This window comes from Geotrypetes seraphini, chromosome 6 (genome assembly GCF_902459505.1).
Source record: "Geotrypetes seraphini chromosome 6, aGeoSer1.1, whole genome shotgun sequence".
In the NCBI taxonomy this organism is placed as follows: Eukaryota; Metazoa; Chordata; class Amphibia; order Gymnophiona; family Dermophiidae; genus Geotrypetes; species Geotrypetes seraphini.
The window spans coordinates 15105173-15132298 of NC_047089.1; the positions used below are offsets into that span (position 1 = coordinate 15105173).

The window sequence follows — 27126 nt, forward strand, 5'->3', positions numbered from 1 at the left end:
AATCCCAATGATGACTTACAATTTTCGGCGCTTGATGCCCGCCACTAGCCATCAGCCCACACCTAGCCCCGAAGCAGCGCGCCTCGACCCCGCCCATCCGCGAGACAAAGTCGAGCCGCTGGATGCCGGGCGCGCGGAGGGCAGCGGCTTCCCACGCCTCCGCCAGTTGCCATGGCGACCGGGTCCGCGCCAGCCCACCCGAGGCGGGGCTCTCCTCCCCGCGCCAGTTGGATTAAAGGAGATGGGGGTGGGGCGAGTTATTGCCGCTGCTTCCCTCCCCACCCCCCGCGTGTCTCTTTTTTTTTCCCCTTCCTCGCTAGCGCGATGGCTCCGGCGGTCGACAGGCCCGGCTACTGGGGTTCGCCCACCTCCACGCTGGACTGGTGCGAGGAGAACTACGTCGTCACCTTCTACGTCGCCGAGTTCTGTGAGTCGAGGCGCCTCCCCCCCCCCCTCTCCCTCCCCCACCGTCTTAGGGCGCGAGACGGCACTGCTGGGGCCTGGCACGGGGAATGCGGAGGCTCCCTGGCCTGGGAGGGAAAGGAGACGCTAACCCGCGTTTTACGCCAGCGTCCTGTGTGACTAAAGGGGGGCGGGGTGGGGGGTGTCTTGGTGTGACAGAAAATTTGTTAAGATTTTACCTTAAAATTTGAGTTCTTGGGACCCAGGGACGGATTAGTCCAATTTCTATTATTTTCAATGGGAAAAATTGTCTTGGTTCTGGAACGGATTCAGTTCGGATTCCAAGGCTTCCCTGTAATTGGAAAAGAGCACCATAATCACTATAAGAAAGAGCCTAAAAAGAAAAATATTTAGAGAGAGAGAGAGAGAGAAAAATGTTTTTCTGTGTTGAGAAGGTCAGATTTATGTTGTGTCCCACGATTATACAATCTATACCAGGGGTGCCCACACTTTTTGGGCTTGCGAGCTACTTTTTAAATGACCAAGTCAAAATGATCTACCAACAATAAAATTTAAAAAAAACACAAAGCACACTGTACGCATAGAAAATGTTAATTATCATTCCTATGCCAGAGTTTTTCAAAGAGGTCAAAGCAGATGACTCTATGCACTATCACCTCAGTAACAACCATACAAAAATAGACAAATATACCCCCCTCCCTTTTTACTAAACCACAATAGCAGTTTTTAGCGCAGGGAGCTGCGCTGAATGCCCAGCGCTGCTCTCGACACTCATAGGCTCCCTGCGCTAAAAACCTCTTACGGTTTAGTAAAAGGGGACCTTAGTGTAAAATATAGACAGCAGATATAAATTCAGACACATTTTGATCACTAAATTTAAAATAAAATCATTTTTCCTACCTTGTCTGGTGATTTCCTGAGTCTCTGGTTGCACTTTCTTATTCTGACTGTGCATACAATCTTTCTTCCCTTCTTTTAGCCTGTATGCTTCCTCTCCTCCAGACCTCATTCCTTCCCCCAACTTTTCCTTCCTCTTCTCTGCCCTTTCTTTCTTTCTGCCTCCCTTTCTATTTTTTCTGTTTCTCTTCTTTCCTTCTGTCTCCCTGCCTGCCCTTTTTCTTTCTTTCTCCCTGCCCTCCCCCAAGCCACTGCCACTGCCATCGGGGACCAGGACCCAAACGCCACAAATAATAGGCCCCAAGCTCTCTCTGCTTCGGCCAACCAGCATTCCTCTCCCCGACGTCAATTCTGCCGTCGGGAAGAGGAAGGCTGATCAGCCCAAGATCGTGATCAACCTATTGGGGGAAATGCTGCCGGGTCCTGCCTTCGCGGAAACAGAAAGTAGGCAGGACCCGGCAGGAAGAAGAACAAATGCTTCACTAACCTGTCTCCCGCATTAGCCCGTAGCGAACGCTTGCTTCAGGGCTCTCAACATGTGTGTGCGGCTTCCCTTCCCCCCCCCCCCGGACATAACTTCCGGTTTCGGAGGGAAGAGAAGAGAAGCCGGCACACACACGTTAGAGCCCGGAGCATAAGTTCGCTACGGGCTGAAATCTCCAAGCCGGTTTTTTTTTTTTTGGGGGGGTTAATGTTCAGCAGCAGCAGATGACAGCTGGGCGGACCGCCCAGCTAAAAGGCCCCAGGGAGAACACTGGAGAGGAAGGCTGATCGGCCCGTAGATCAGGACGGCAACACAAGTCTATCACGGAGCCCGGGATGGGCTCCGCGATCGACTCACGTTGCCTTCCTGAGCTACTGGTTGATCGCGATCGACGTATTGGGCACCCCTGATCTATACACCTTCGATTGTATTAATTCTCTAATATGTTTATTTTATGTTGTTTTACGAAACTTTCAATAAAAAATTTTGGAACTGGGAAAACAAAGAGAGCCTGCTCTTTTTTTTTTAATACTTTATTTAGCTTTTAATGCCAACAAAAAGTGCAATACAATTTACATACAAATAATAATAATCAAATAAGCACTTATAATCAATCAGTATCTAAGCAACAATAAAATTCCCTCCCCATCCATCATTACTATTAGGAATAATACCAAAACAAAATATAACCCCCCCCCCCATTGGATGTGTGGGTACAAAACAATGGAAAATAGAGATAAAGGACAACTATAACAAATCTACAAACGATGTTGATAGACCCCAAACTAATTTGAATATCTTCTTCTTTTTTTTATTATAATTTTGAATACATTACAATATCCAATAATTCCAAAGGAAAAAAGGAAAAATCACACAGAACAATACATAATCAAATCATACATACATAATTCCTTTTAAGCCCACATCAATGGGGAGAACATGTTACTATTTCTAATCAAATAAATTCAAGAAAACTAAAGGACAATAATTCTCGGTTCGTACTCCACCTTGAATCATTCCTTACTAAATGGGATATTAATTTATTTCTCCTCTTATTCTCAGCTAGATGAAACAAACTCATTTCTGTTCTCTCGCAACTAAAAATTGTTGTAGTTGTATAGGGTTATTGTTGGTAGTTGTATTCTGTATTTTCCTATTTGTGATTCGTTACTGGAAAGAAGTTTTTTGGATGCTCATTTTTCCTATATCTGGATGCTTGGGAAAGGAGCGTTACTGGATGTACAGGAGGAATGCCACCTGTTAATCAGTTTCTCTATCTCCACCTGCTGGTCGATGTGAGCTATCCCACTAGTCTCGATTCATCTGCTGCTCCTAAAGGAAAGAAAATTAACAGGTAAGAACATAATTTTTCCTTCAGCTTGCTGCTGGAGCCCTGAGTAATCTTAAGATTCCAACTTCCAAGTGCTATTGTTTCCCAAGGTGACAGCTGAAGAAGATGGTACCTTTGGACCACATAAATATCCTATAGCAGTGCTAGTATATGGTGGTGCCTTAGCTTCAGGGGCTCTCCCTGTACCGGGTGACTGACCCACGGGTGCCCTTAACCCATTTTTCTTCTTCAAGGAGGGGAAATAGGAAAGCCCCCTTCCTTCTACTTTCCTGTCAGTGCTCAGGCCAGTCTTCATTATTACCAGGTAAATACTGAATGGGAATTGATTCATCATGCATTCATAGTAAAGTAGGAAAAAAAAGGACTTTATTGCAGAAACGATAGCGTGTTACCTTGGCAGCTTGTGCAGATCTGATTGTGCACATCTTTTGATGCTGCAGTCACTTGCATGCAATTAGCTTATTGCATTTGGAGTAAAACGTTTTTAAGTCACTCCACTATTAAAGAAAGCCCATTGGCTCCTGATCCCATACAGAATAACATATAAAATTGCCATGTTAATATTCCAAAACCAAAGAACATGCCTTTATTGACAAACGTCTCATTCCACATGATCCACCCAGACCTTTAAGATCCATAACCCAACATTTATTCTTCGTACATTCATTAAAGATTATTAGTACTCGTCGGGCGACAACATTCTCGGTAACTGCCCCCATGATCTAGAATTCCCTGCCAATATATATCGGAGAAGAGAGAAATCTAGATAAATTTAAAGGGGCATTTAAATGTTTTCTTTTTAAAGATGTCTTTGAACACTTATTTTTTTTTTTGAATTTTTTTCCCTTTCTTCTTTTTTTTTTTTAAAGGTATCCAGCGGTAAAGAAGTTGCACCCCTTCACTCCTATTGTTTCCCCCTTTAATGTTCTCTTTCCTGTATTTTATTGTAGTTCATCCCTCTTCCCTTTCGTTTAACTGTATATCGAGTCTTATGTATTTTGTTTGTATATGTCTTTGTTTTAATTTTTTAATACCACCCCCTCCTTTTTATCATTTTGTATCACTTAGAATTTTGGATAGGCAATTAATAAGCAATTAATCAAATTTTAAATAAAACTTGGAAATTATGTTAGGAAACTGCACTGAAGAATACGGCGTATTATATCAGCCCTATACTGTAGACATGCAGGGTTTTTTTTTGTTGTTGTTGGCTTCAGGTTTGGCGGAAGAGACAGGATGGAATGTTACAAGTTTAATATACTGCCCAATATATCAAATACAGTAGCAATAAATCAAAACTATATTACCAGAAAGTCAGGGGAATGTCCCTGGATGAGTTAATTGGTAAGTGTTAGGGATGGTAACATGACTGTGATTAGGAATGAAGTAAACTAGAGAAAGTATTGCCGCTTTATAGGGCAATGGTCAGACCCCACTTGGAATACTGCGTCCCACATTGGTCTCGCTACCTAAAGAAGGATATAAAACTGCTGGAGAGGGTGCAGAGACGAGCAACTAAACTAGTGAAGGGTATGGAGAAACTGGAATATGAGGATCGACTTAAAACACTGGGATTGTTCTCCCTTGAGAAGAGGAGACTGCGTGGGGATATGATCGAGACCTTCTAAATACTGAAAGGAATCGACAAAATTGAGCAGAGAAGATTATTGACATTGTCCAATTGGACACGGACAAGAGGACATGAAATGAAGCTAAGGGGGGGCAAGTTCAGGACTAATGTCGGGAAGTTCTGCTTCACACAGAGAGTGGTTGACATCTGGAATACTCTCCCAGGGGAGATTATTGCGGAATCGACCGTCCTAGGCTTCAAAAGCAAATTAGATGCATATCTCCTTGAGAGAGGCATATAAAGATATGGTTGGCTATAAAATAAGCCAGGTGTATACCTGGCAGGGCCTCCGCGTGTGCGGATCGCCGGACTTGATGGACCGAAGGTCTGATCCGGAGATGGCGCTTCTTATGTTCTTAAGCATATCATAAGAATTGCCATACTGGGGCAAACCGAAGGTCTATCAAGCCCAGTATCCAGTTTCCAACCGTGGCCAACCCAGGTCCCAAGTAGTAAAACAGATTTTATGCTGCTTATCGTAGCAATAAGCAGTGGATTTCCCCAAGCCAACTCAATAATGGCCTATGAACTTCTCTTAGGAAATTATCCAAACCTTTTTTAAATCCCGCTAAGCTAACTGATTTCACTGCATTTTCTGGAAACGAATTTCCAAAGTTTAATTACATGTGTGAAAAAATATTTTCTCTGTGTTTTTTTTTAAATCTATAACTACGTAGTTTTGTTGCATGCCCCCTAGTCGTCGTATTTTTGGAAAGAATGAACAAGCGATTCACATTTACCTTTTCCACGCCACTTGGTATTTTATAGACCTCTTTCGTATCACCCCTGAGCCGTCTCTTCTCCAAGCCGAAGAGCTCTGGCCACTTTAGCCTTTCCTCATAGGGAAGTCGACCCATTCCTTTTATCATTTTCATTGCCCTTCTCTGTACCTTTTCTAATTCCGCTATATCTTTTCTGAGATACAGCGACTGGGATTGCACACAGTATTCGAGGTGTGCCCATACCATAGAGCGATACAAGGGCATCTTTTTTTTTTTTTCCATTCCTTTTCTGATAATTCCTGACATTCTATTTACTTTCTTAGCCATTGCCATTCATTAAGCTGAAGGTTTCAGTATATCCAAAAACTGCAGTAATGGTGTACAGGACGCCAAGTCTTTAATTAACAAGCATAAAAATAAGATCATAAAACAGTTTGTATCCAAAAGGACTGATAAGACCGGACCCGACAAGGTCTGTATTTCGAAGAAACACTCCTTCCTCAGGGGTCCTAATGTGAGCAATTAAAATGTACATACATTTGCTTATATTAATTGCTCACATTAGGACCCCTGAGGAAGGAGTGTTTCTTTGAAATATGGACCTTGTCAGGTCCGGTCTTATCAGTCCTTTTGGATACAAACTGTTTTATGATCTTATTTTTATGATTGTTAACCATTACTGCAGTTTTTGTTCTTCGACTCGATATTTCACTGCAGTTTTGTTGGATTTTTCTGTTTGTTGTTGATTTCAGTGTATCCTGCAGGTTTCAACGATCATGCAGGAGAGTAAGTGAGAAACGGGGAGGATTTGTACTTGCTCTTCCAATAGATTAGCCTCTCTTCTGTTTTCATTTTCTTGCCCTTCAGCCTCTGTTTTTCTTCTTCCCACCGTGCTTCACTGCCTGCCTTGCCATGTTCCTCAGTGTTCAAGGAGAGTTCATATTGCTAGAGCAGGCCATACATCAAATTATTCGCAGCAGCTGAAACAGGAGCAACACAAGAAAATTCACTGTAAGGTAATGCAAAAGTAATGTACATAGAACAAAATAATCCTAATTGTGGGTAACAATAATAGTTACCATCCAGGAATACTATCTTGGGGTGACCATGAATGTATCGACTGAAACCCCTGGCTTAGTGTGTAGTGGCAGCTTAAAAAAATCAAATAGACTATTGGATATCCTAAAAGGAACATTAAACAAAGCTGGAAACAGACAACCTCGTTTTTAGCCAGCGTTGTGCTTTAATATGCTGCCTGCTGATAGTGCTGAACTCAGATGTTCAGTGCTGAATCATTTCTGGTGACTGGCATTGAATATCTGGTTTCATTTGGTTTAACCAGTTAAGCTGATAACACTAACCAGCCATCGGCTAGTGCATGAAGGTAGGACAGCTATGTATATGGTCCTATTTATGTGCTAGCCTTACCTGATTAGTGCTGAATATCGGGACCTAAGCGTGACCTGCCCCCAAGAAAACCAGCTTCTGGTTATACGCCAGTGTCTCGCACACTAAATCCAGTGCCCTGGCCAGAAGTGAGTGGAGGCCCATCTGGCCATGACCTACTTTTGGTGGAGGGATCCAGGAGGAGAAGAGGAGGGACGCCGGCCAGGAGGAGAGTCGTCCATACCGGTTAACTTCCTCCAGGATGAGCCTCTCGCTGCGAGAGGCACGTCCTGTAGGCAGACAGCCAGCGTGGACGACGTTTCTCACCAGTGTGTAGCGGCACACCTAAAATCTCAAGAGGCACACTGGTGTGCCGTGGCACACAGTTTGCGATACACTGTTATATGCTAACCATCAATATTCAGCAGGGAGAATAGTTATCTCCTGCTGAATAATTGCAAATAGCTAGTTATGTACCATTTAACCAGTCAGCGGCCTTAGTTGTCTGGTTAAATCACTTTGAATATTGGGTCCATACAGCCTCTGTCACTCCATGAAGGGCCACATCTTGAGTAATGTGTACAGTTCTATTTGTCATGCCTCAAAAAAGATAGATTAGAACTAGGAAAGGTATAGGGAAGAACAAAAGGAATTATGAATGAGGGGTATATGGGTTAGGCTTCTTCACGTTTGAGAAGGGACAGCTTATAGTGGATAGAGGTGTATATTATATGTAGTATGTAACAAGTTAATAGGAAGAACTATTTACAATAGCAGATTAAAACAAATTTGTTAAAGTGTGTTTTTCACTGTACATTTAAGCTGTAAAACTTGTGGTCAGAAAATGTGGGGCTATAATGAATGCAAGTTTATAAATGGTTTGAGCAAGTTTCTGCAGGATAAGTCCATAAATAATTAGTCAGAGGTAGTTTGGAAATTTAATAAGGATTTACAGAGGTCGAGTCATTTAAATCTTACTTCTGTGAAGGAATGATATGAAGCAGGCCAGGATTTTCAGTTTCAGCCAGAAACAAAAACGAAACTAGTTCTCACTGACCTCCGAATAGCACCTGCTCCATCCTCCCACCAACCATCAAAACCCCCCCTCCAGGACCTACTTGGTAATGGCAGCAGTCCTCCTCCCATGCTTACTATGTTGCTGGTGGCTAGTGAGGGAAGTAGTGATCACAGAGGGCTCCCACATCAAAATGGCCGGCTCCTCCAGAGGCAGCCATTTTGAGATTAGAACCGGCATGAGCAGGAGTGATCTACAGTTACCCAAGCTAACTCTAATCTTAAAAAAAAAAGGCTACCATTTTGACTAGGAGCTTCCGTGGGCAGGAACGAGAGGGGGTCACTCCTGCCTCCACTAGCCAGCAGCATGGTAGGCCCAGGAGGGAGGCTGGCCAATGGGTGGATCCAGGAAAGAAATGCTTTCTGATCAAGTAAAGGGGAATGAGGGAGTGGGATTGCGCAGCATAGTTATGGTTTCAGCTGAAAAAGCATGAGCATTTTCAGCTGAAACTGAAACAAGTTTGAATATGAATTTCCTGTGCAAACAGCATATGATTCCTTACAGATGGGTTATGTACCCCAACTCACGAGTTGGATTGTAGAAGGCCTTAATCATTTTTCTCAGCTTTGCCCTCTCTCTTCAGTCTTAACTTCTGCAAGCGAGTTGAGAAGGTGTGTCTTCCTCTGCTCTGCGTTAGATTTATTACAAGGGATCTTCAAAAAGTTTCTCCAATTTTTTTTTTAAACACTATTTATTAAATAACTCAGAAGCAAATTGCATCACTTTCTTCCACATAATCATCCTATTTTGTGATAATATTTTTCCCAGCGTACTATTAACTTCTTAATACAATTATGTTTTTGGTTGAGCCCATGCAAATATGAAAGTGTGGATACTTTTTGAAGTGCCCTCATATTTAGGAGGGCTTAGCAGTTGGATCTCTTAAAGTTCAAGTAGCTAGTTTTTCATGCTTCCAGGCCATAATGGATCGAGCGTCTCTAGCTTCTCATCCAGATGTTTCTAGGTTCCTGAAGGGAGCACCGAGGTTTTGGCCTCCAGTGAGCCTGCCATTTCCAACGTGAAATCTTAATATTGTATTATGGGCCCTCACTAAGGCTCCATATGAACCTTTATTGGAATGTCTATCATGGATCTGACCATGAAGATGGTGTTTTTTTGTTGTAATCACTTTGACTAGGAGGGTGTCCAAGCTGCAGGCATTATCAATCACAGAGCCTTTTCTCAGATTCAAGTGAAGCAGGAGTGTCTTTGTGTATCATGTCTTCCTTTCTCCTAAAGCTAGTTTTGGTGTTCCATGTTAATCAGTAAGTGAGGTTACCAACATTGCAGCACACAAGTGAAAAGAAACAGGACAAGGTTTTGAGGTTGCTGGATGTGTGGAGAGTAGTGCTGCCTGATTCATGATTCGAATTGATTCACCGATTCGAGTCGGGTGAATCGATTCAATTTTTTAAAAAATCGGCCTCCCGATTCAATGGCCGACCCTTCCCCGGTGCCTTCCTAAAGCAGGAGCTGCAGCGCTGCCTCTTGCTGGCCATCCGCTGCTGCTCCTTCTTGAGAGGGGAGGGTCGGTCAGAAAGGTCTCCCCCAGCTTCCCCCGCTCTTACCTCCTATAAGCTAATAGGGCAGCTTGCAGGCTCGCTGGTGTTAGCGATCCCTGCAGCTGCCCGTTGTCCTCAGCGGCACATTCTTTCCGCTGCGATCCTGCCCCTGCTCTGACGTCAGGGGCAGGATTGCGGCAGAGAGAACGTGCCGCTGAGGACCATGGGCAGCTGCAGGGATCGCTATAACACAGAGCGGAGCGTTATAGCTGGAGAGCATCCTCTCTGCTGGGCCCAAGCCCTGGAAAGCTACCCCCGCTGAAAAGACCCGGGAGGTAGGTTCAGGCCCGGAGGATGAGCTGCTCGTCTCCCACTACTGCCGACTCTCTGGCCGGGAGCCAGAGGCTGCAGGAGCTGGCACTGGAGAGCACTGCGGACATGCAGGTGAAGGGCTAGGGTGGTCCCACAGTCCGGGCAACACCAGCAAAGAGTCCTCCCGCTGCCTGTCAGGGAGTCTATATACTGGCACTAGCTTAACTGACGCAGAGCCTTCGAGTCTTATCTGCTCATGAGTCCCTGTTGGTACCGCCCCTCTGATGCAAACATGTCAAAGTGGGTGGAGCCGACAGGACCTTCCTGAGCATGTAGACATGAAGGCCCTTCGGTGGAGGGGGGCATTCCACTGGATGAAGGGGGGAGGGAGACTTGTGCCGCGTACCCCTAGGGGTATGTGTATTGTGTGTTGAGAAACACTGATCTAATTGTCCAACTGATTCTTTTACTGACTTTTTGCTTCTAATATACCAAAAAAAAAACCTTTTACTATGTGCTTTGGCCTCAAACGATCTTTTCAAAGTCTCTTTGCCTTCTTTATCAGCGCTTTGCTTTTGATTTGCCCTTCCTTATGCTGTTTCCTATTATTTTCAATTGGATCCGTCTTCCATTTTCTGAAGGATTTTATTATAGCTCTCGTAATAGATTCCTGCACCTCAGTTAACCATGCCAGCTGTTGTTTTGGCATTCTTTCCTCCTTTTTTTAATATATGTGATCTAGGCATTCAGGATGGTATTTTTTGAGTAACATCCGTGCCTGATGTAAATCTTTGACCTTTGCTGCTGCGTCTCTTAAGATTTTTTTTTTTTTAGCATTTTCATTTTATCATAGTCCTCATTTTTAAAGTTAAATACAAATGTATCATATTTTCTATGTGTACTGATTCCAGAGATTATATCGGATCAGATAATGTTTTGATCATTGCAGCAACATTACCTCCTGCACCAAATTGTGCACTCCACTAATGACTAGGTCTAGAATTGTTTCCCCTCTTGTTGGTTCCTGAATTAGTTGCTCCTTAAATTCCCTGATTTCATCAAGGAATTTTACTTCCGTAGCATGCCATTATGATACATTTACCCAGTCATTATTGGGGTAATTGAAATCACTTCCACAAATATAGATCCAGTTTTCCTCTTCTGTCAATACACAACCACACACAAATCTAATTTAAATAAGATCCCAATCAACCATCACTTACATGGCATCCAAATGTGGAGAAAAAGTCTTGGATAGTAGAAGCCACACACCATTGAACCCCAGGAGGGTTTCTGCCTGTTATTGACCTTGTCTTTTGCAAGGTAATATTGGAGTCACTGTGTCCAACGATGAATTGATTTTCTCATTCCAAATGGTAACTCGTTCCTGAAGTGGAAGAGTATCAAATTGTTTTAAGTGTAATTGGGATTGTATTAACAGTATTGTTGGAGTAATGTCTTTAATCTCTATATCCTAATTTATTTAGGATGATGGGTGGAACAGTCCTGCTATAGGATAGGGAGAAACTAATAAAATGGTCAGTCCAAGGCAACTGAAGATTCTGAATATTAGTAATTGAGTCATCTAATTGTTGAAAAGTTAAGATTTGAACAATTGTAAGGTCATCTCTGTGAGTATGGACGGAGATAAGTGTTGATAAGTCTAAATCACTGATAAATGTTTTAAAAATTCCTTGTAGGTAACGTTAAATTATCAAATTGGATATTGAAACCTCCAATAATAATAGGATGTGGAGCATTTAAGCATAGGTCTGAAACTATTTCTTGTAAATATCTGAGATTGTAAAGTTACTGAGGGTGGCTGATAAATCAGGAGACATTCAAATGTAGGATTAGAGCCTAGCATGAATTAAAGTGTTTCTAAGGAAGATTTTGAACAACTCGGAAAAATGAGTAATATCTATGGAAGCTGAATAAATAACTGCAAGTCCTCTGCCTCTACAAGAATTTTGATTGCATATGTAATAACGATATACCAATGGTATTTCCTGATTTAAGTGAAAAGTGTCTGAATCTATGAGCCTCATTTCAGTCATAAAACAGATGTTCAATTTATGATTTAAAATCTAATCCTGAATAAGTAGGGATTTGTTACGTATTGAACGACAATTTATCAGAGCTAGAGAGAGCTGTGCTGTCCAATACCAATCACAGGTGGGTCTCTTAGTTCAGGTTTCCAGTCCTGTAGTTTTGATTTCTTCACTGAGGTTCATGGTATCAAACAAAGCTATATCTCCACAAGTATTTTACTGGTGGATCTTAAACTTTACCAGAGTTCGTTTGGGTCATGTAAGATTCAGCATACAAAACGTTCATTAAAATTTGTGATGGTGAGGTGGGGAGCCCTAGACCACTTGACATGAAATGACCCTATTTATGAAAGCTCCTATTGAGCCACTTGATTCCTGTCATCTGAAATATTTGACCTGGTTTTGGTTGTAGTCACTTTTAGCTTGCAGAATTATTGGGCTGCAGGCCCTAGTAGCTGATCTACCTCACTCAAAATTTCATCACAGAGTAGTTGTTTACATGTTCCGTAAGTTCTATTATAAGGTGGTGTTGGAGTTCCATCTTAACCAGTCAGTCGTTCTGCCAATAATTTTCCCCAAACCTCATGCCCATCCTGGTGAAAGTGCACTGCATACCTTGGTCTTCTATCTAGAGCAGACCAAAGCCTATAGATTATCTACCCAGTTTTTTTGTTTCATCCAAACAAGATGAGGGTAGCGCATGGCAAACGCTTTCCATTTGACTAATTGAATCTCCCCTTGACAAAAAATCTGAAGTACAAAATAATTTTCCAATCCATGTTCACCTTCCTGGGAGTCAAAATTTGGAATGATCTCGCAGAGCACAGAAGCCAATTGCGAGTATTTCTGAATTTTTTTTCTCCAACCATGCCCTATTCTGGAAGAAACTGAGAACTCTACTGTTTGACAGTTAAAATCTACAAGATCACAATAGGCACCTGTTTTTGCTTAGTACAATTAAGCTCTTTTTCACCTTTTCCCCCGTCCAACTTCTCCTACCTTCCCCTCTATGCACCAGCTACCCTTTTTGTTCTTCAAGTCGCCTAGAGCCTGTTTAGGTTTGTGCGACGCACAAAGATTAGATTAGACTAACAGATTGCATCTTCTCTGTTTATATCCAGGCTAGGCTGACCTTTGAGTATCATGTCACGACTCATAATGTCAGAGCCATGGCTATATCAGTAGTCCACTTGTGATCAGTCTCCCATCACACTACAGCCTTGAGCAGGATACACAGTGTGTCAGCTGGTTCAGTCAGATCATCTTGCAGAATTTGTTTGGTGTCTAGAATCTAACTCCACTCTCTAGGCCCAGATTTGTTCTATTCCAGGTTGCACTTTTCACAACCAGTTTGTATATCATTTCAGGATAATTGACTTCAAGGCCTCAACATTTTGAGTCCGTTTTTCCTAACATCTTTATTTTCAACGAGCCTGGTAGCTAGGTTTTCCCACATGTGAGAATACAACTGGTCTGATTGTCCTCTTGAGAAACACTCATGTGTAGTGGATGTTTTCTGAAGACAGCAGGCCGAGCATTCTCACATACCCTCCTGAAGGAGTTGTCTTCTTCAGTTGTGTCATTTGAATGATGGATCCGTGCTTGCATGTTGAGCAGGAAGGCATCCACGCATGTGGTGGGCTGCTTCTAGAACCTTCTTAAAGTGACGCATGCTAGGCTGCGTCCACACTAGGCTCTGTTGGATGACATCACCCACATGTGAGAATACTTGGTCTACTGTCCTTAGAGAACATCCGCTTTAGGTGAGTAACTTTGCTTTTATCAACTAGTGGCATTAAAAAAAATTTAAACATGTTTTATCCCACACTATCTCCAGGTTTAGGCAGCATATATATTTTTATAATGTTTAGTTTAATGATGCCTGCTGGTTTGTATCTGGCTTCTGTTACAAGTGTGTACAAAAGTAGAAAATGCCTTGAGGTTTTCTTCTTTCACTTTTTAAATTCAACAGAACTGTTAAAGGCTTACTTATGTAGTGAATGAATGCAGCTTTGTTTATCTACTTGTCCTGCTACCCAAATGCTAAATCTATTTTCTTTTTCTATTTCAGGGAACACAGTCAGTAACCTGATTATGATTCTATCTCCAGTCTGTGGTGCAATTCAGGTGATTCGAGATGGCCTTGAAACCCGTTATTTAGCAGCCTTTCTAGGTCTCTCAGGTATGTCTCAAATTTGTCTGATCTGACCCTTCAGGATTTTTGCTGTAATAATCTTTCATTTACCTAATTGCATGGAGAATCAAATTTTGCACTTAAGTCATCCAAGCTGTGGGCCTCTTATCAAACAAATTAGTGCGGGCAGGCGCGGCAAATGCACCAAAGCCCATAGGGATTTAAAGTAGTGCTGCCCAATTCAGGAAAAAAAATTTTGATTCGATTCAGCCTATTGAATTGGTTTTTCGATTCGATTCGATTTTCCTGCCCAATTGGGTGTTTGTTTGTTGTTGTTTTTTTTCTCAAACATCCTGGTGGGTTTATTTTACAGCCTCTTCACCCCCTTTGCTTTCTCCTAACCACACTGGCACTGGTGTAAACAAAATAGAATTATATCCCTAGATGTTAAACAATATAGGCTTTAATTCAGGTAGACATATATAAAAACGCCCACAAAACATACCAAATATGATGTTTCACATCCCTTATTTCTTACCTAAACCAGCTTTCGCCGCCTTATCAGACCACCTAGTATTGTAAACAAAAATGGCCGCGGCGTACTCATTCCTACTATTTATATCTCCTGGTGCAGCTGATGGTGACGTCATGTTCGACGGAAACATCCATCCACTATCGGGGGAAAAATTTAAGTTGTGTCTCTTCGTGCCACAAAGGACACTAGATTATTCATCTATTAATCTCCCCCATTATATGGAAGGGCTAACTGAAGACTCCCTGACTTAGACCTTGTATAAGAGTAAGCCATTCTAAATTTAAACCAAATGGTTCTACAGAATTTAATTTCTGTTCCAGAAAGTTTAGTCTTTCTTCTTTGTTTCTACCCTCCCTCATTCCTGTTATATTTGCTATGACCCTCAATTGGATTTGGTCTGTAGTATGTTTAAACTGGGTCAGTGCTGGACCAAGGGAGCCATAAGATTCCCCGTGGTAATCCTAGACTTATGCTCCGTGAGCCTTATCTGAATCAAGCATTTTGTACGCCCCACATATACTCGGGGGCAAGGGCAGATTATCACATATCACCCAGTCTGCTTTACAATTGGTATTCTCCCGAGCATAAATGATCCGTTTAGTCTGAGGGTCTTGCCAGTGGTGACTCTCAATTGTTTTATCGCACCACTGGCAATGATGGCATCTCAAATGTGTACTCTGACTCTCATGATCAGCTTGGGATTCCAAAACTTAGCCAATAGTTCTACCTTTTGTATATGCGAACATAGGGAATTCTTCAATGTCCCTCAAAGATCTCAAAATGGGCCAATGTTGTCTTATCTTCTTATATAATAAAAGGCTAACTCGCGCATGTGCACTCCTATTTGCGTGTTCCGTGCGCTGTAGGTCTGTGGTCGCAGAAGTGCGCATGCGTGAGTCCCCAGCCTTCTTCCCAGCACCTACCTTGGCTGTTAGCAGCGGCGCCTCATCTCCTGTGGGGACCTCATGTGTGCTGTGTCCGTCCGTGGCCGCGGCTTGAGGCGTATGTGCCAGTTAGGTGCATCGGCCGACAGGAGCGGCGCTGGCGGCGGATGGCGAGAGGAGGGCTCATGGTCCTGCCGCCGCTCCTGTTCACAGCGGCCTGCACGTCGCCGACTCCCCCCCCCTTCCCGCAACAACCGCTACCGCTCCTGTTCAAAGCGGCCTGCTGAGGTTCGCGGCCGGCTGTAACGAACCTCGCAGGCCGCTCTCCACATGGTAGCACATTCCCTCTGATGCGATCGCGTCAAGAATACTTTATATATGTTACTTTTTTCTGTAGGAGTAGTTTCTGAGCTCCTTTGAGGCTTTTGTTGACTATTTGCAGTTGGTGTTCTAATGTTACTTCTTGAGCAGAACAGTTGTTGAACTTGATTGCCTTAGGTGCCTCTACTTCAAATAGTAACATAGTAAATGACGGCAGATAAGAGACCTGAACGATCCATCCAATCTGCCCTTATTTTGATGTCCTGCATTCAGATCCTTGGTTCAGTCTCTGTTGCTGAGACAATTGGATTATTGTAACATCAGTTATCTTGCAAATGTTAAGAAAAACATTGCTAGATTTCGGATTATCCAAAACACTGTCAACAAGATAAGGAAATTGGGTCATTAGGGCATAGACAGGGGGTGGGTAAGCAGAGTGGGCAGACTTGATGGGCTGTAGCCCTTTTCTGCCGTCATCTTCTATGTTTCTATGACTTATTTATGGATTGAAGAAATTCGATCATATAACACCTTTTACCGGGAATTACGCTGACTCCCTCTGGAAGCCCGTGTAATTTTTAAATTGGGTTGTATATACTACAAAGTCGCATTCGGTCAGGCTCCTCTGTATTTAATTAATTTTTTTTCCATTACTTCTCAGAGGAACCTTAGAAAATCCCATACTCTATTTATATTTCCGTCTGCCAAGGGTTGCAAATTTAAAAAACATCATGACTGCTCCCTTCCCTTTCAGGCAGCTCTCTATGATAAAGGACTTTCGGCATTTGCTATTTATGCTTCTTATTTCTACCGTGTTTTCCCGAAAATAAGACCTTCCCCAAAAATGAGCCCTTGCATAATTTTTGGGGTAGGTCTTAATATAAGCCCTACCCCAAAAATAAGCCCTAGTCCCTGGATTCACCGGCAACTCTTCAACCCAGCCTCTGTGCCCCCCTTCCCTTGTGCAGCCGAACCCCTGCTGACCCTCCATCCTTCCCTCCCCTTCGATCGCGAGCAAGCATTGGGCCGGCAGCACTCTAAACAGGCTGCTTGGCCTTGTCTGTCAGGGATTTCACTTTGCCACGTTACTGATGACGTCGTCAGTAACGTGGCAGAGTGAAATCCCTGACAGACAAGGCCAAGCAGCCTGTTTAGAGTACTGCCGGCCCGATGCTACTTAGGTTGAAAAGGCTCGCTCACAGTTGGCAGGAAGGGAAGGGGATGGAGGGTCAGCAGGGGTTTGGCTGTGTGGTGGGGGGGTGCTCAAGGGTTCTGCTGCACAGGGGGATGGGAAGGAGGGAGGGGAGAAAAGATGCTGCACATGTGGGGGAGAGAAAGGTAAGAGGAAGAATTGGGGTGAAGGAAGGGAGATATGATCATGCACATACCCTGAAAATAAGACCTAGTGCCTTTTTTGGGCCACAAATGAATATAAGACACTGTCTTATTTTTGGTGAAACACAGTATTTATGTTTTAGAAGACAACTAAAAACTTTTATCTAAGTTTATAGTTAACTAGATTTCCATCTCATCGCACTCATGTTTGCTTAATTTAGGGCTCCTTTTACGAAGGCGCGTAAGGGCCTTAATGCACAGAATAATGTGCGCTAAATTGCCACGCATGCTAGCCATTACTGCCTCCTTTTGAGCAGGCGGTAGATTTTCGGCTAGCACGCGCTATAGCACGTGCTAATCCGGTGTGTGCGCTAAAACGCTCAGTGCACCTTCGTAAAAGAAGCCCATAATCTTTTGTAAACCGCATAGAACTTTAAGGTTATGCGGTCTAGAAATTTTATGTTATGTTTATGTAAACTTAATTCATGTATTTACACAGCTTGTTTCTTTGATATTTCTGGGCCATAGACTAAAATCCACCTGGTATTGTGCTAGGTTCCAACTGCTGAAGTTGCCATCTAAGCTCACTCCAGCATATCCAACCATCCCGTTGTTTGCAGGATATCTGCTGTAAAAAGTGTGGCCAGTAACTTCCTCATGTTTCAAGTTAGTGGAGCTCCCATTGATGCCCTCCCCAGCCCATCCTATCCTAATCACTACATATGGGACACAAGCCATACAAGTTTGTCCAATACCGGCCTTAGTTCTTTAATTTATATCATTTGTTTGTTTTCTAATTAGAGATCCTTCAGGTTTCAAGTTCTATTAAAATTTTGATTCAATCGCGATATCATAGTTTCAAAACGATTTACAAATGAAAGCAGGGGTCCATATTATTTAAATACAATGGAGACAAAGACATTACAAACTTGCACATAAGGGATGAGGGAAGAACTACAATAAGTATAGGAAAGAGAACTTAAAAGGTCAAAACATGGGGAGGGTAAGACTTTCTTAGAAAGATGGCATAAAGGTCTGAACAATGGGAGGATAAAAGATTCTTTGTTTTCTTAAAAAAAACCATGAAATCGTCATGTATAAATCAGGTCTGAAAAGCATCCTTATATAACCAGCATTTTAAGAACATAAGCAATGCCTCCGCTGGGTCAGACCTGAGGTCCATCGTGCCCAGCAGTCCGCTCACACGGCGGCCCAACAGGTCCAGGACCTGTGCAGTAATCCTCTATCTATACCTTTCTATCCCCTTTTCCAGCAGGAAATTGTCCAATCCTTTCTTGAACCCCAGTACTGTACTCTGCCCTATTACGCCCTAAGGAAGCGCATTCCAGGTGTCCACCACACGTTGGGTAAAGAAGAACTTCCTAGCATTCGTTTTGAATCTGTCCCCTTTCAACTTTTCCAAATGCCCTCTTGTTCTTTTATTTTTCGAAAGTTTGAAGAATCTGTCCCTCTCTACTCTCTCTATGCTCTTCATGATCTTGTAAATCTCTATCATATCCCCTCTAAGTCTCCTCTTCTCCAGAGAAGAGTCCCAGTTTCTCCAATCTCTCAGCGTATGAAAGGTTTTCCATACCTTTTATCAGACGTGTCGCTCTCCTCTGAACCCTTCTTAAGGTATGGCGACCAATATTGGGATGCAGTACTCCAGATGCGGACGCACCATCGCCCGATACAACGGCAGGATAACTTCTTTCGTTCTGGTTGTAATACCCTTCTTGATTATACCTAGCATTCTATTTGCTCTCTTAGCGGCCGCTGCACACTGTGCTGTCGGCTTCATTGTCATGTCCACCATTACCCCCAAGTCCCTTTCTTGAGACTCTCATTCAATAACATTCCTTTAAATTTATTGAGTGATTTTTCTTCTCTAATATAAGCTGGTAACGTGTTCCATATTTTAGGAGCTGTAACTGAAAAGATAGTTTCTTGTGTTGTATTTATAATTCTTAGCGACTTGACCACAAACAGTTTTTTTTCCTCTGATCTTAAAGCTTCTAGTTGAGATGTATGGGATAAGGTACCTTTCGAAGAATGTTGGGGCTTTAACTGTTAATATTTTGAAAGTTAATAAAGCTATTTTATAGGAAATTCTATGGGTAACCAGTGAGCTTTTTTAAGGAGAGGGGTTATGTTGTCAAATCTTTTTGCTGTTCATGATAATTCCTTGTGTTTATCCCACGCTTTTTAAAATTCTATCAGTTTTCCTCTCCACCACCTCCGTTGGGAGGGCATTCCAGCCATCCACCCCCTCTCCGTGAAAAAGAATTTCCTAAGTCTTCCTCTGTAATCTCAAGTTATGCCCTCTAGTTTTACCATTTTCCCTTCTCCGGAAAAGATTTGGTTCTATATGAATACCTTTCAAGTATTTAAATGTCTGTATCGTATCTCCCCTGCCCCTCCTCTCTAGAGTATTACATGTTTAGGTCTTCCAGTCTCTTCTTGTACTTCTTTTCGTCGCCTTCCTCTGGACCGCTTCAAGTTATGTTTTAGTGGCTCTCTGTGCTTGGGTACTATCTGTTGAAGGATCTAAGCAGCTTAATGAAGTAGAGCAGAGGCATAGACAAAAATCTGGAGTGGGCTCCTTCTGCAGGATAGCACGTATTCATGTCTCACCAGGATAAGTACATAATCTTTTTTTTTTTTTTTTAAAGTCTTCTATGCAGGTAAAGCCACCTGCATCAAACCTCAAATGATATCCCTAGCATTAGTAACATAACACATCTTTTACCTTACCTGTATTGTATGTATAGTATTTGTGTTTTTTCTCCGTTGAAAATGCCTCAGGTGTGCCTGTTTTCATGACTTGCAGCATCACTGTTTCTGTACGTTTGACTTTTTTTTTTAAATTTTTTTATAATAATAATAATAATAATTTATTTCTTATATACCGCTATACACAGTATATATACAGCTTTTCAGTGCATTTAGCACTATTTTCCTTCTCATTCTGTATTGCATAGTGCATTTCTTTGCTGGATGCCTTGTGTTTAAATAATGCTGAACAGATTGGGTCAGTTTTTATATTTTAATCTTTGGATCCAGGCAAAGTGCTTTGTGGGCAAGAGATCTTACTAGTTTACTTAATTTGAATCAGGGTTTATATATGTGTATTGCTATTCTGGTGACTAGAGATTTGTTTCTGGATAGGATCTAAAGTGACAACATTGTTTAATTTTTGTTTTACTTTATTTACCTACATACATGCTTTCTATTCAGATGCAAACCAGATTCTGTACAAATAAGTACGGCATAAAAAAAAAAAAGAGATCCCAAAGGTCAATGGTTTGAATATTTGGATTTTCTTTTAGTAGAGTACATGTTTTTCTTACATTCAAGCCCAATCATCCAGTTCTACCTTCCATATGATTCCAGGTCAGTGAAAGGGATAGGGGAGGCAGTAAGTAAGTATTTTAAAAGAAGATTTGCAGGAGAGAGGAGATGGAAGGGGGTGGAGGTAGAAAACTGGCCACTTTGCCTCTGGTGGGTAAAGGCCTGGGAATATGAAGCACTTTGAACAAGGTAGAGCCCTATTTTGTTTATGATCTCTCTAGGTGTGTGCTTACAATATTCTTCTGCAGTTGTGCTTTTACTAATGCCTTGCATTTTAATTTTGATTTAAGCTGTTGGAATGGGGTCTTGGTGCTATCATATGACGCTTCAGTATGAAATGCAGGTAAGTGGTTACCAGTTCATCATTTTTATTGCTTTGGTGTACATCACCCTTAGAGAAGGAAACATGCAGTATGTAAATAGGAAATTCCTTTTCCATCTCGTTAGATCAGTCCAGACCAATGGGTTATGTTGCTATACCAGCAGATAGAGGCAGAGAAGATGAACTCTTCGGTGACACCACTGATATAAAGAGTGGTGCAGTCTGAAACTTGTCAGTATTTTCTTCCTCTAGAGCAGGGGTGTCAAAGTCCCTCCTCGAGGGCCACAATCCTGTTGAGTTTTCAGGATTTCCCCAATGAATATGTATGAGATCTTAGCATACAATGAAAGCAGTGCATGAAAATAGATCTCATGCATATTCATTGGGGAAATCCTGAAAACCCAACCGGATTGCGACCCTCGAGGAGGGACTTTAACACCCCTGCTCTAGAGCAGATGCATGTTGTACTGGTGCACAAAGAGGCAAAAGAGATGTCAAATATAAACCAGGGAAATACTTTATTAAGGTAATAAAAATAATGTCATAAAAATAGACAGATGAAAACAAAAAACTGTGGATACAGATGTTCTGGAGAAAATTTATTGTACACTGCCATATAAAAACATGAAAATTCAATGAAAAAAGTACAATGATAAAAAATACAGTGGTAAAAATCCAACCGGATCCTACATGGTCCGTGTTTCGGCGAAAACGCCTTCCTCAGCGGTCCAATGGTTTGCAACCTCACATATAAAGAATTGGACTGAAAACAGTCTATTGTCTTTAAACATGTGAGCAAAGAACACCGCAGACAAGCTGAAGTAGTGAAAAAACTGCTAAAAATAGACAGCCAATGGTATAATGTTCATATTGATAACCTAGATTATCCCAACTAGGATCCCAGTTTCGGCATCTGTAGATACCTTCATGAGGGGATGAATGGATACTGCCGTGAATATGGGACAGCAAAAACTGCCAGGAAACAAATAGCAGTCAAAGCACGATGAGAGCGTCTTGTCAGGGCAAAAACGCTACTACACAGATGTTGTACTGGTGCAGCAGGATTTCTTTAGTATGGGTCTGACCTCCAAGGTGCAGCCCACAAGCTGCAGTATTCAAGATAGTCCTTTGACCAATCCCTGATCATCTACATTGACCAATGGACCTTTTCCTCTGATTGAGCCCAAAGTGGGTTCAGCTCTCTAGTCATAACATAACACCAGATTTCTAGACTGCATAAACATTAGTTCAATGCGGTTTACAAAAACGTACTAAAATATTACAATGAAAGATATTAAGTCAAGAATTTTGAAAAGAGGAAAGTTTTCAGCTGTTTTCCAAATTGTTCATAAGGTGTAAGCAATAGCTGTCTTAGCCCACAGGTCCTCATTTGATGAGAACATAAGAATTGCTGCTGCTGGGTCAGACCCGGGGTCCATCGTGCCCAGCAGTCCGCTCACGCAGCGACCCTCTGGTCAAAGACCAGCACCCTAACTGAGACTAGCCCTACCTGCGTACATTCTGGTTCAGCAGGAACTTGTCTAACTTTGTCTTGAATTCCTGGAGGGTGTTTTCCCCTAAGACAGACTCCGGCAGAGCATTCCAGTTTTCTACCACTCTCTGAGTGAAGAAGAACTTCCTTATGTTCGTACGGAATCTATCCCCTTTCAATTTTAGAGGGTGCCCTCTTGTTCTCCCTATCTTGGTGAACAACCTGCCCTTATCTACTAAGTCTATTTCCTTCAGTACCTTGAATGTTTCGGTCATGTCCCCTCTCAATCTCCTCTGTTAGAGGGAGAAGAGGCCCAGTTTCTCTAGTCTTTCGCTATATTGCAACTCCTCTAGCCCCTTAACCATTCTTCTCTGGACCCTTTCGAGTAGTACTATGTCCTTCTTCATGTACGGCGACCAGTGCTGGACGCAATACTCTAGGTGAGGGTGCACCATGGCCGGTACAGCGGCATGATAACCCTCTCCGATCTGTTTGTGATCCCCTTCTTTATCATTCCTAGCTTTCAGAGGTACCATAGGATCTCTGCCTACAGGGAGAGTTGTCTTTAAGACTACCATTTATTTTTCATAATGTCTTTGTTTTTTAACCACACACACCTACACCTACAGGGAGATACAATTGGCACACTGACAAGTTCTCCAGAGGGGTGCACCACTCCTTATACTTAACTGTCCAGGATTTGGAAAAAAAAAAAAAAAGTTTCCTATTAGTTTTTATTTGAAAAGGAAGGTTTAAAGCAGTGGGGATAGAGGGACACTTCAGGGATAATTCAGTGGTTCTGTTGCATTGTTTTACTTTATTAGAAAATGTTATGTATTAGTAGTATTCTGCATGTAGTATGTTGTTTGTTAAAATATTTGTTATACTGCTAAAGCTAAAAAGGTCCAAGTGGCTTATGATAAAATACAAAAGCACAAAAAGAAAGGAATGTCATTGGATGACAGGAAAGAAAAGATCGCTTATTCAGACTGCCTGAAGTAGGCAGAGATATTGCATAGTTCTTATACAATCCCACTTTATCCCAGGACCAGCAGGTTTTATGCATCTCTAACCACCAACATTGTAGAAAGCGTCAGATGACTGAAGCCATAATGCCTCCCTCTGCTAGCATATCTTTCTACAGTGCCTGGTGGTCAGAGATGCATAAAACCCACTGGTCCCGGGATAAAATGTGGATTTACAAGAAAGAAGATTAGCAGAGGTAAGAACCTAATCTTTCGTTAATATTGTTCATTATCCCAGGACAAGCAGGCAGCCTATTCTCACATATGGGTGACGTCATCAGCGGAGCCCGGATGCGGAAGCTCGCAAGCAGACTTGCTTGAAGAAACTAGAAGTTTTGAGTTGACCGCACCGCGCATGCGCGAGTGCCTTCCCGCCCAGCGTAGGGCGCGTCTCCTCAGTTCTCAGTTTTCCGCGGAGCTGAGAAGTCCATCTTTGACTCTCTGCATTTAACTTTGTTACTTCATGCCTTCTCTACACCGCGGTTTGTGTTTTTTCTTTTTCTTTCTTTAAAAAAAAAAATTGTTACTTTCTTCCGTTTGGCTGCTGGGGCAGGCTGCTCGGCTGCAGGGGCTTTGATTTTGCGGCGGCTGCTTTTCCTCCTATGACCCGGCCAGCAACGGGCTTCAAGAAGTGTAGCCAGTGCCAGCGTACGATTTCCCTCACGGATCCATACCGTTGGTGCCTCAAGTGCCTTGGGCCGGATCATCAACCGAAGTCGTGCGAGCGCTGCGCTACTCTTCAACCTTGAGCCCTTAAACGTTTGGGCAAACAGTATTACAAAATTTATTCTCCTAAATTGCCAACACTCCCACCATCCCATTCTGGTTTGCTTGGAGGGGGGATAAATTCTGATATGGATTTTAACAGAACATTAAGTGTTGGAGGTCACCCATATGTGAGAATAGGCTGCCTGCTTGTCCTGGGATAAAGCACAGTTACTTACCGTAACAGGTGTTATCCAGGGAAAGCAGGCAGCTATTCTCGCAACCCACCCACCTCCCCTGGTTGGCTTCTCTGCTATCTGAACTGAGGAGATGCGCCCTACGCTGGGCGGGAAGGCACTCGTGCATACGCGGTGCGGTTGACTTGAAACTTCTAGCTTCTTCAAACAAGTGTGCTTGTGAGCTTCTGTATCTGGGCTTCGCTGATGATGTCACCCATATGTGAGAATAGCTGCCTGCTGTCCCTGAATAACACCTGTTACGGTAAGTAACTGTGCTTTTTGTACTAGTATTCATGTCATGTACCTTAAAAATAATAAACGTTGCCAGATTACGAGTAATTGGAAAAACTGGAAGAGACTTAATTACAGTTTCTGGTAGAACTCTTTATGTCACATTTATAAAATGGGAAGGACAATAGCCACACAGCAGGGGAATTTTAGAAAATTTCAGGAGATTTGGGAGCCATTAGCAAAATATTGTAATGATTGAATATTTTTCCCCTTAAAAAAGCACATCCAGGGTAGGGGGAGGGTTTTTTGATTTGAATATTAAATAAGGTATATAGGCATGGGGGTTTCTGGTAGGTTTTCTTGAATTTAAAGAATGTTATTGATTAGGGGGGAGGGGGGATAAATTCTGATATGGATTTTAACAGAACATTAAGTGTTGTATCTGAGTTTAAAATGTTATAAATGCTTACACTTATTGTAAGTTTTTAAAAAATGAATAAAGAATTGGGAAGAAAAAAAAAATTAAATATAGTTCATTTTTCAGAGTTACAAGCAGATGTTATAGATGCCAGAATCTAAAACATTGCTATACAGATCTTGAGTTCAGTGATATTTGTTAATCAGTGATATTTTAACTCTGTTAAAAAAATATATATATATCTTATGATACTGTGATATTTGGAATGTCCATGAGAAAAAAGAGTCAGATATCATCGAGTAACAATAAACTTTTATTGATCATGACAGGAGTTGCCATCCAACATTACTAATAACTGGAAAGATCACAGTAAACTTAATTTTAATTTCTGGTGGAATTCGTTGTGTCACTTATATAGAATGGAAAGATCATTGGCGGTACAGAATGGAAAGTATAAAAGTTTTATAAAATTATGGGAGCCATTAACATCTTTTTGTCATGATTAAATGCAATTTTTCTATTAATTATACACCACTTAGTGTTGAAAGAGGGGAAGGGTTTAATGGGAGGGTTTATGATCTTATAATGAATAATGGGCTTAGAGGGAGGGTGAAGGGAGGTTTGCATTTATATTTATAAGATACAATGATAAGATGTTCAAGTGATCTAATTAATAGTGTTTATTATGATTTCTGTGCACTTGATGAAAGTTTGAAAACGAATAAAGAATTAAAAAAAAAAAGTGATATTTTAACTCTGAAGTATGTCCTTCCTTTGATTCACCAAAAATCGTATACAACTTGTACATAAATCACTTATACCATAAGAATAGTGACGAACTATCGCCCTAAAGTCTTACCGGACAGCAGATTCCCAAGCCATGTCCAGCCAAGTGAGGGAAGTCAGCGTCTAAAGCTTCCATATCCAAATGGATTAGGCTGGCAATTTCTCCTGTGTACATTGGCTGTGGTGAGCAACCACCAATCTCGGTGAAAGCACATTCTAGCAGAGATGCGACTTCCTCATGGGTAGAGGCTTAGGCAGTTTCATCTCAGGAGATTTGTAGAGCAGCTACATGGTCTATTCTTCATACCTTTTCCCTGGTTTTATAGAGTGGACATGGCAGCTAAGAAGGATATCTCTTTTGGGTCTTCCATGTTGAAGGTTGGCTCAGTAGTCTAGCCTGAAATTCAAGGGACTGCTTTGGTATATCCCTAGCGTTCAGAACTACTAGACACCTTGCACTAGAAAAAAATATAATCTCAATCTTTTTTTTTTCTTGTAGATGTGTCTAGTAGTCCTGAAGCCCAGCCCCATAGGTGTGCTTTACCTGCTTTCTGTCTCGTGTAGAATATATGTATGAATTGGAGAATTTCTCTGCCTCTCAGCTAAGCTGTGTTAAAAAAAATGAAGAAGAATGAAACGGTACAGCTGTGTTTCTGCCTGATGACAGGACATATGAGTAGCTACAAGCTCCATAAATGTTAGTGCTGGTAGTACATAGTTTTTGTTATGGGGGTTTATTAGCATTTTTGTTATAGTTGTTAGAGTAGAACAGAGGTTACCTATTTAGTGGTTCTTGACTGCTTTCGTACAAACTGAGGAGGCAGGAGCTAGCACCGGGAAGGAGGCAGAGTTGAAAGATGTATGACATTCTTCTGCAACCAACTTGATGGTTCAGATGGATACCATATATACTCGAATATAAACCGGGATTTTGGGCCCAAAAATGGAGGTCCTGGTTTATATTCGGGTCATCCCCCGTTGACCACCTGAAACCCTCCTGGACTTCTGCAGTCCTGCCTTAGGCCGGGACAGGAGGGATCCCTCCCATCTCCTGCCCCTGCCGACACTAATAATTACCACCCTCCCTCCTTCCCTCCCTTGCGTACCTGTTCCCTGGTGGTCCAGTGTGTATCCCTCGCTGAAATCCTCCTGAAGATTGTAAATGTAGTAGCCAGCGTGCACCCGGGCTGGCATGCAGGAGCAAGCTTTTCGTGCTGCCGAATGGCCCTGCACCGCTCCTTGATAGGCTGCTGCAAGTTCTTGTGGGATTTGCGGTTCTCGCAGCAGCCTATCAAGGAGCAGTGCAGGGCCAGCTGGCAGCACAAAGAGCTCACTCCTGTATGCTGGCCTAGGTGCGCCGCTGGCTACTACCTTTACAAAGGAGGTTTTCAGCGCGGGATACACACTGGACCACCAGAAAACAGGTACGCGAGGGAGGGAAGGAGGGAGGGTGGTAATTATTAGTGTCAGCCGGGGCAGGAGACGGGAGGGATCCCTCCTGTCACGGCCTACCAC

The 27126-nt window shown here is 42.4% G+C and overlaps 1 protein-coding gene across 1 annotated transcript in view; it reads left to right on the forward strand.

Moving 5' to 3' along the window:
- The first annotated feature begins 208 nt into the window (after positions 1-208).
- ACER3 (alkaline ceramidase 3) overlaps positions 209-27126 on the forward strand; it is a 79899-nt gene continuing 52981 nt past the window's right edge. The window contains exons 1-3 of the mRNA XM_033950129.1: positions 209-427; positions 13905-14015; positions 20684-20736. Of these exons, the coding sequence (XP_033806020.1) occupies positions 325-427; positions 13905-14015; positions 20684-20736 (267 nt within the window). The 5' untranslated portion in view covers positions 209-324. The remainder of the gene's footprint in view (positions 428-13904; positions 14016-20683; positions 20737-27126) is intronic.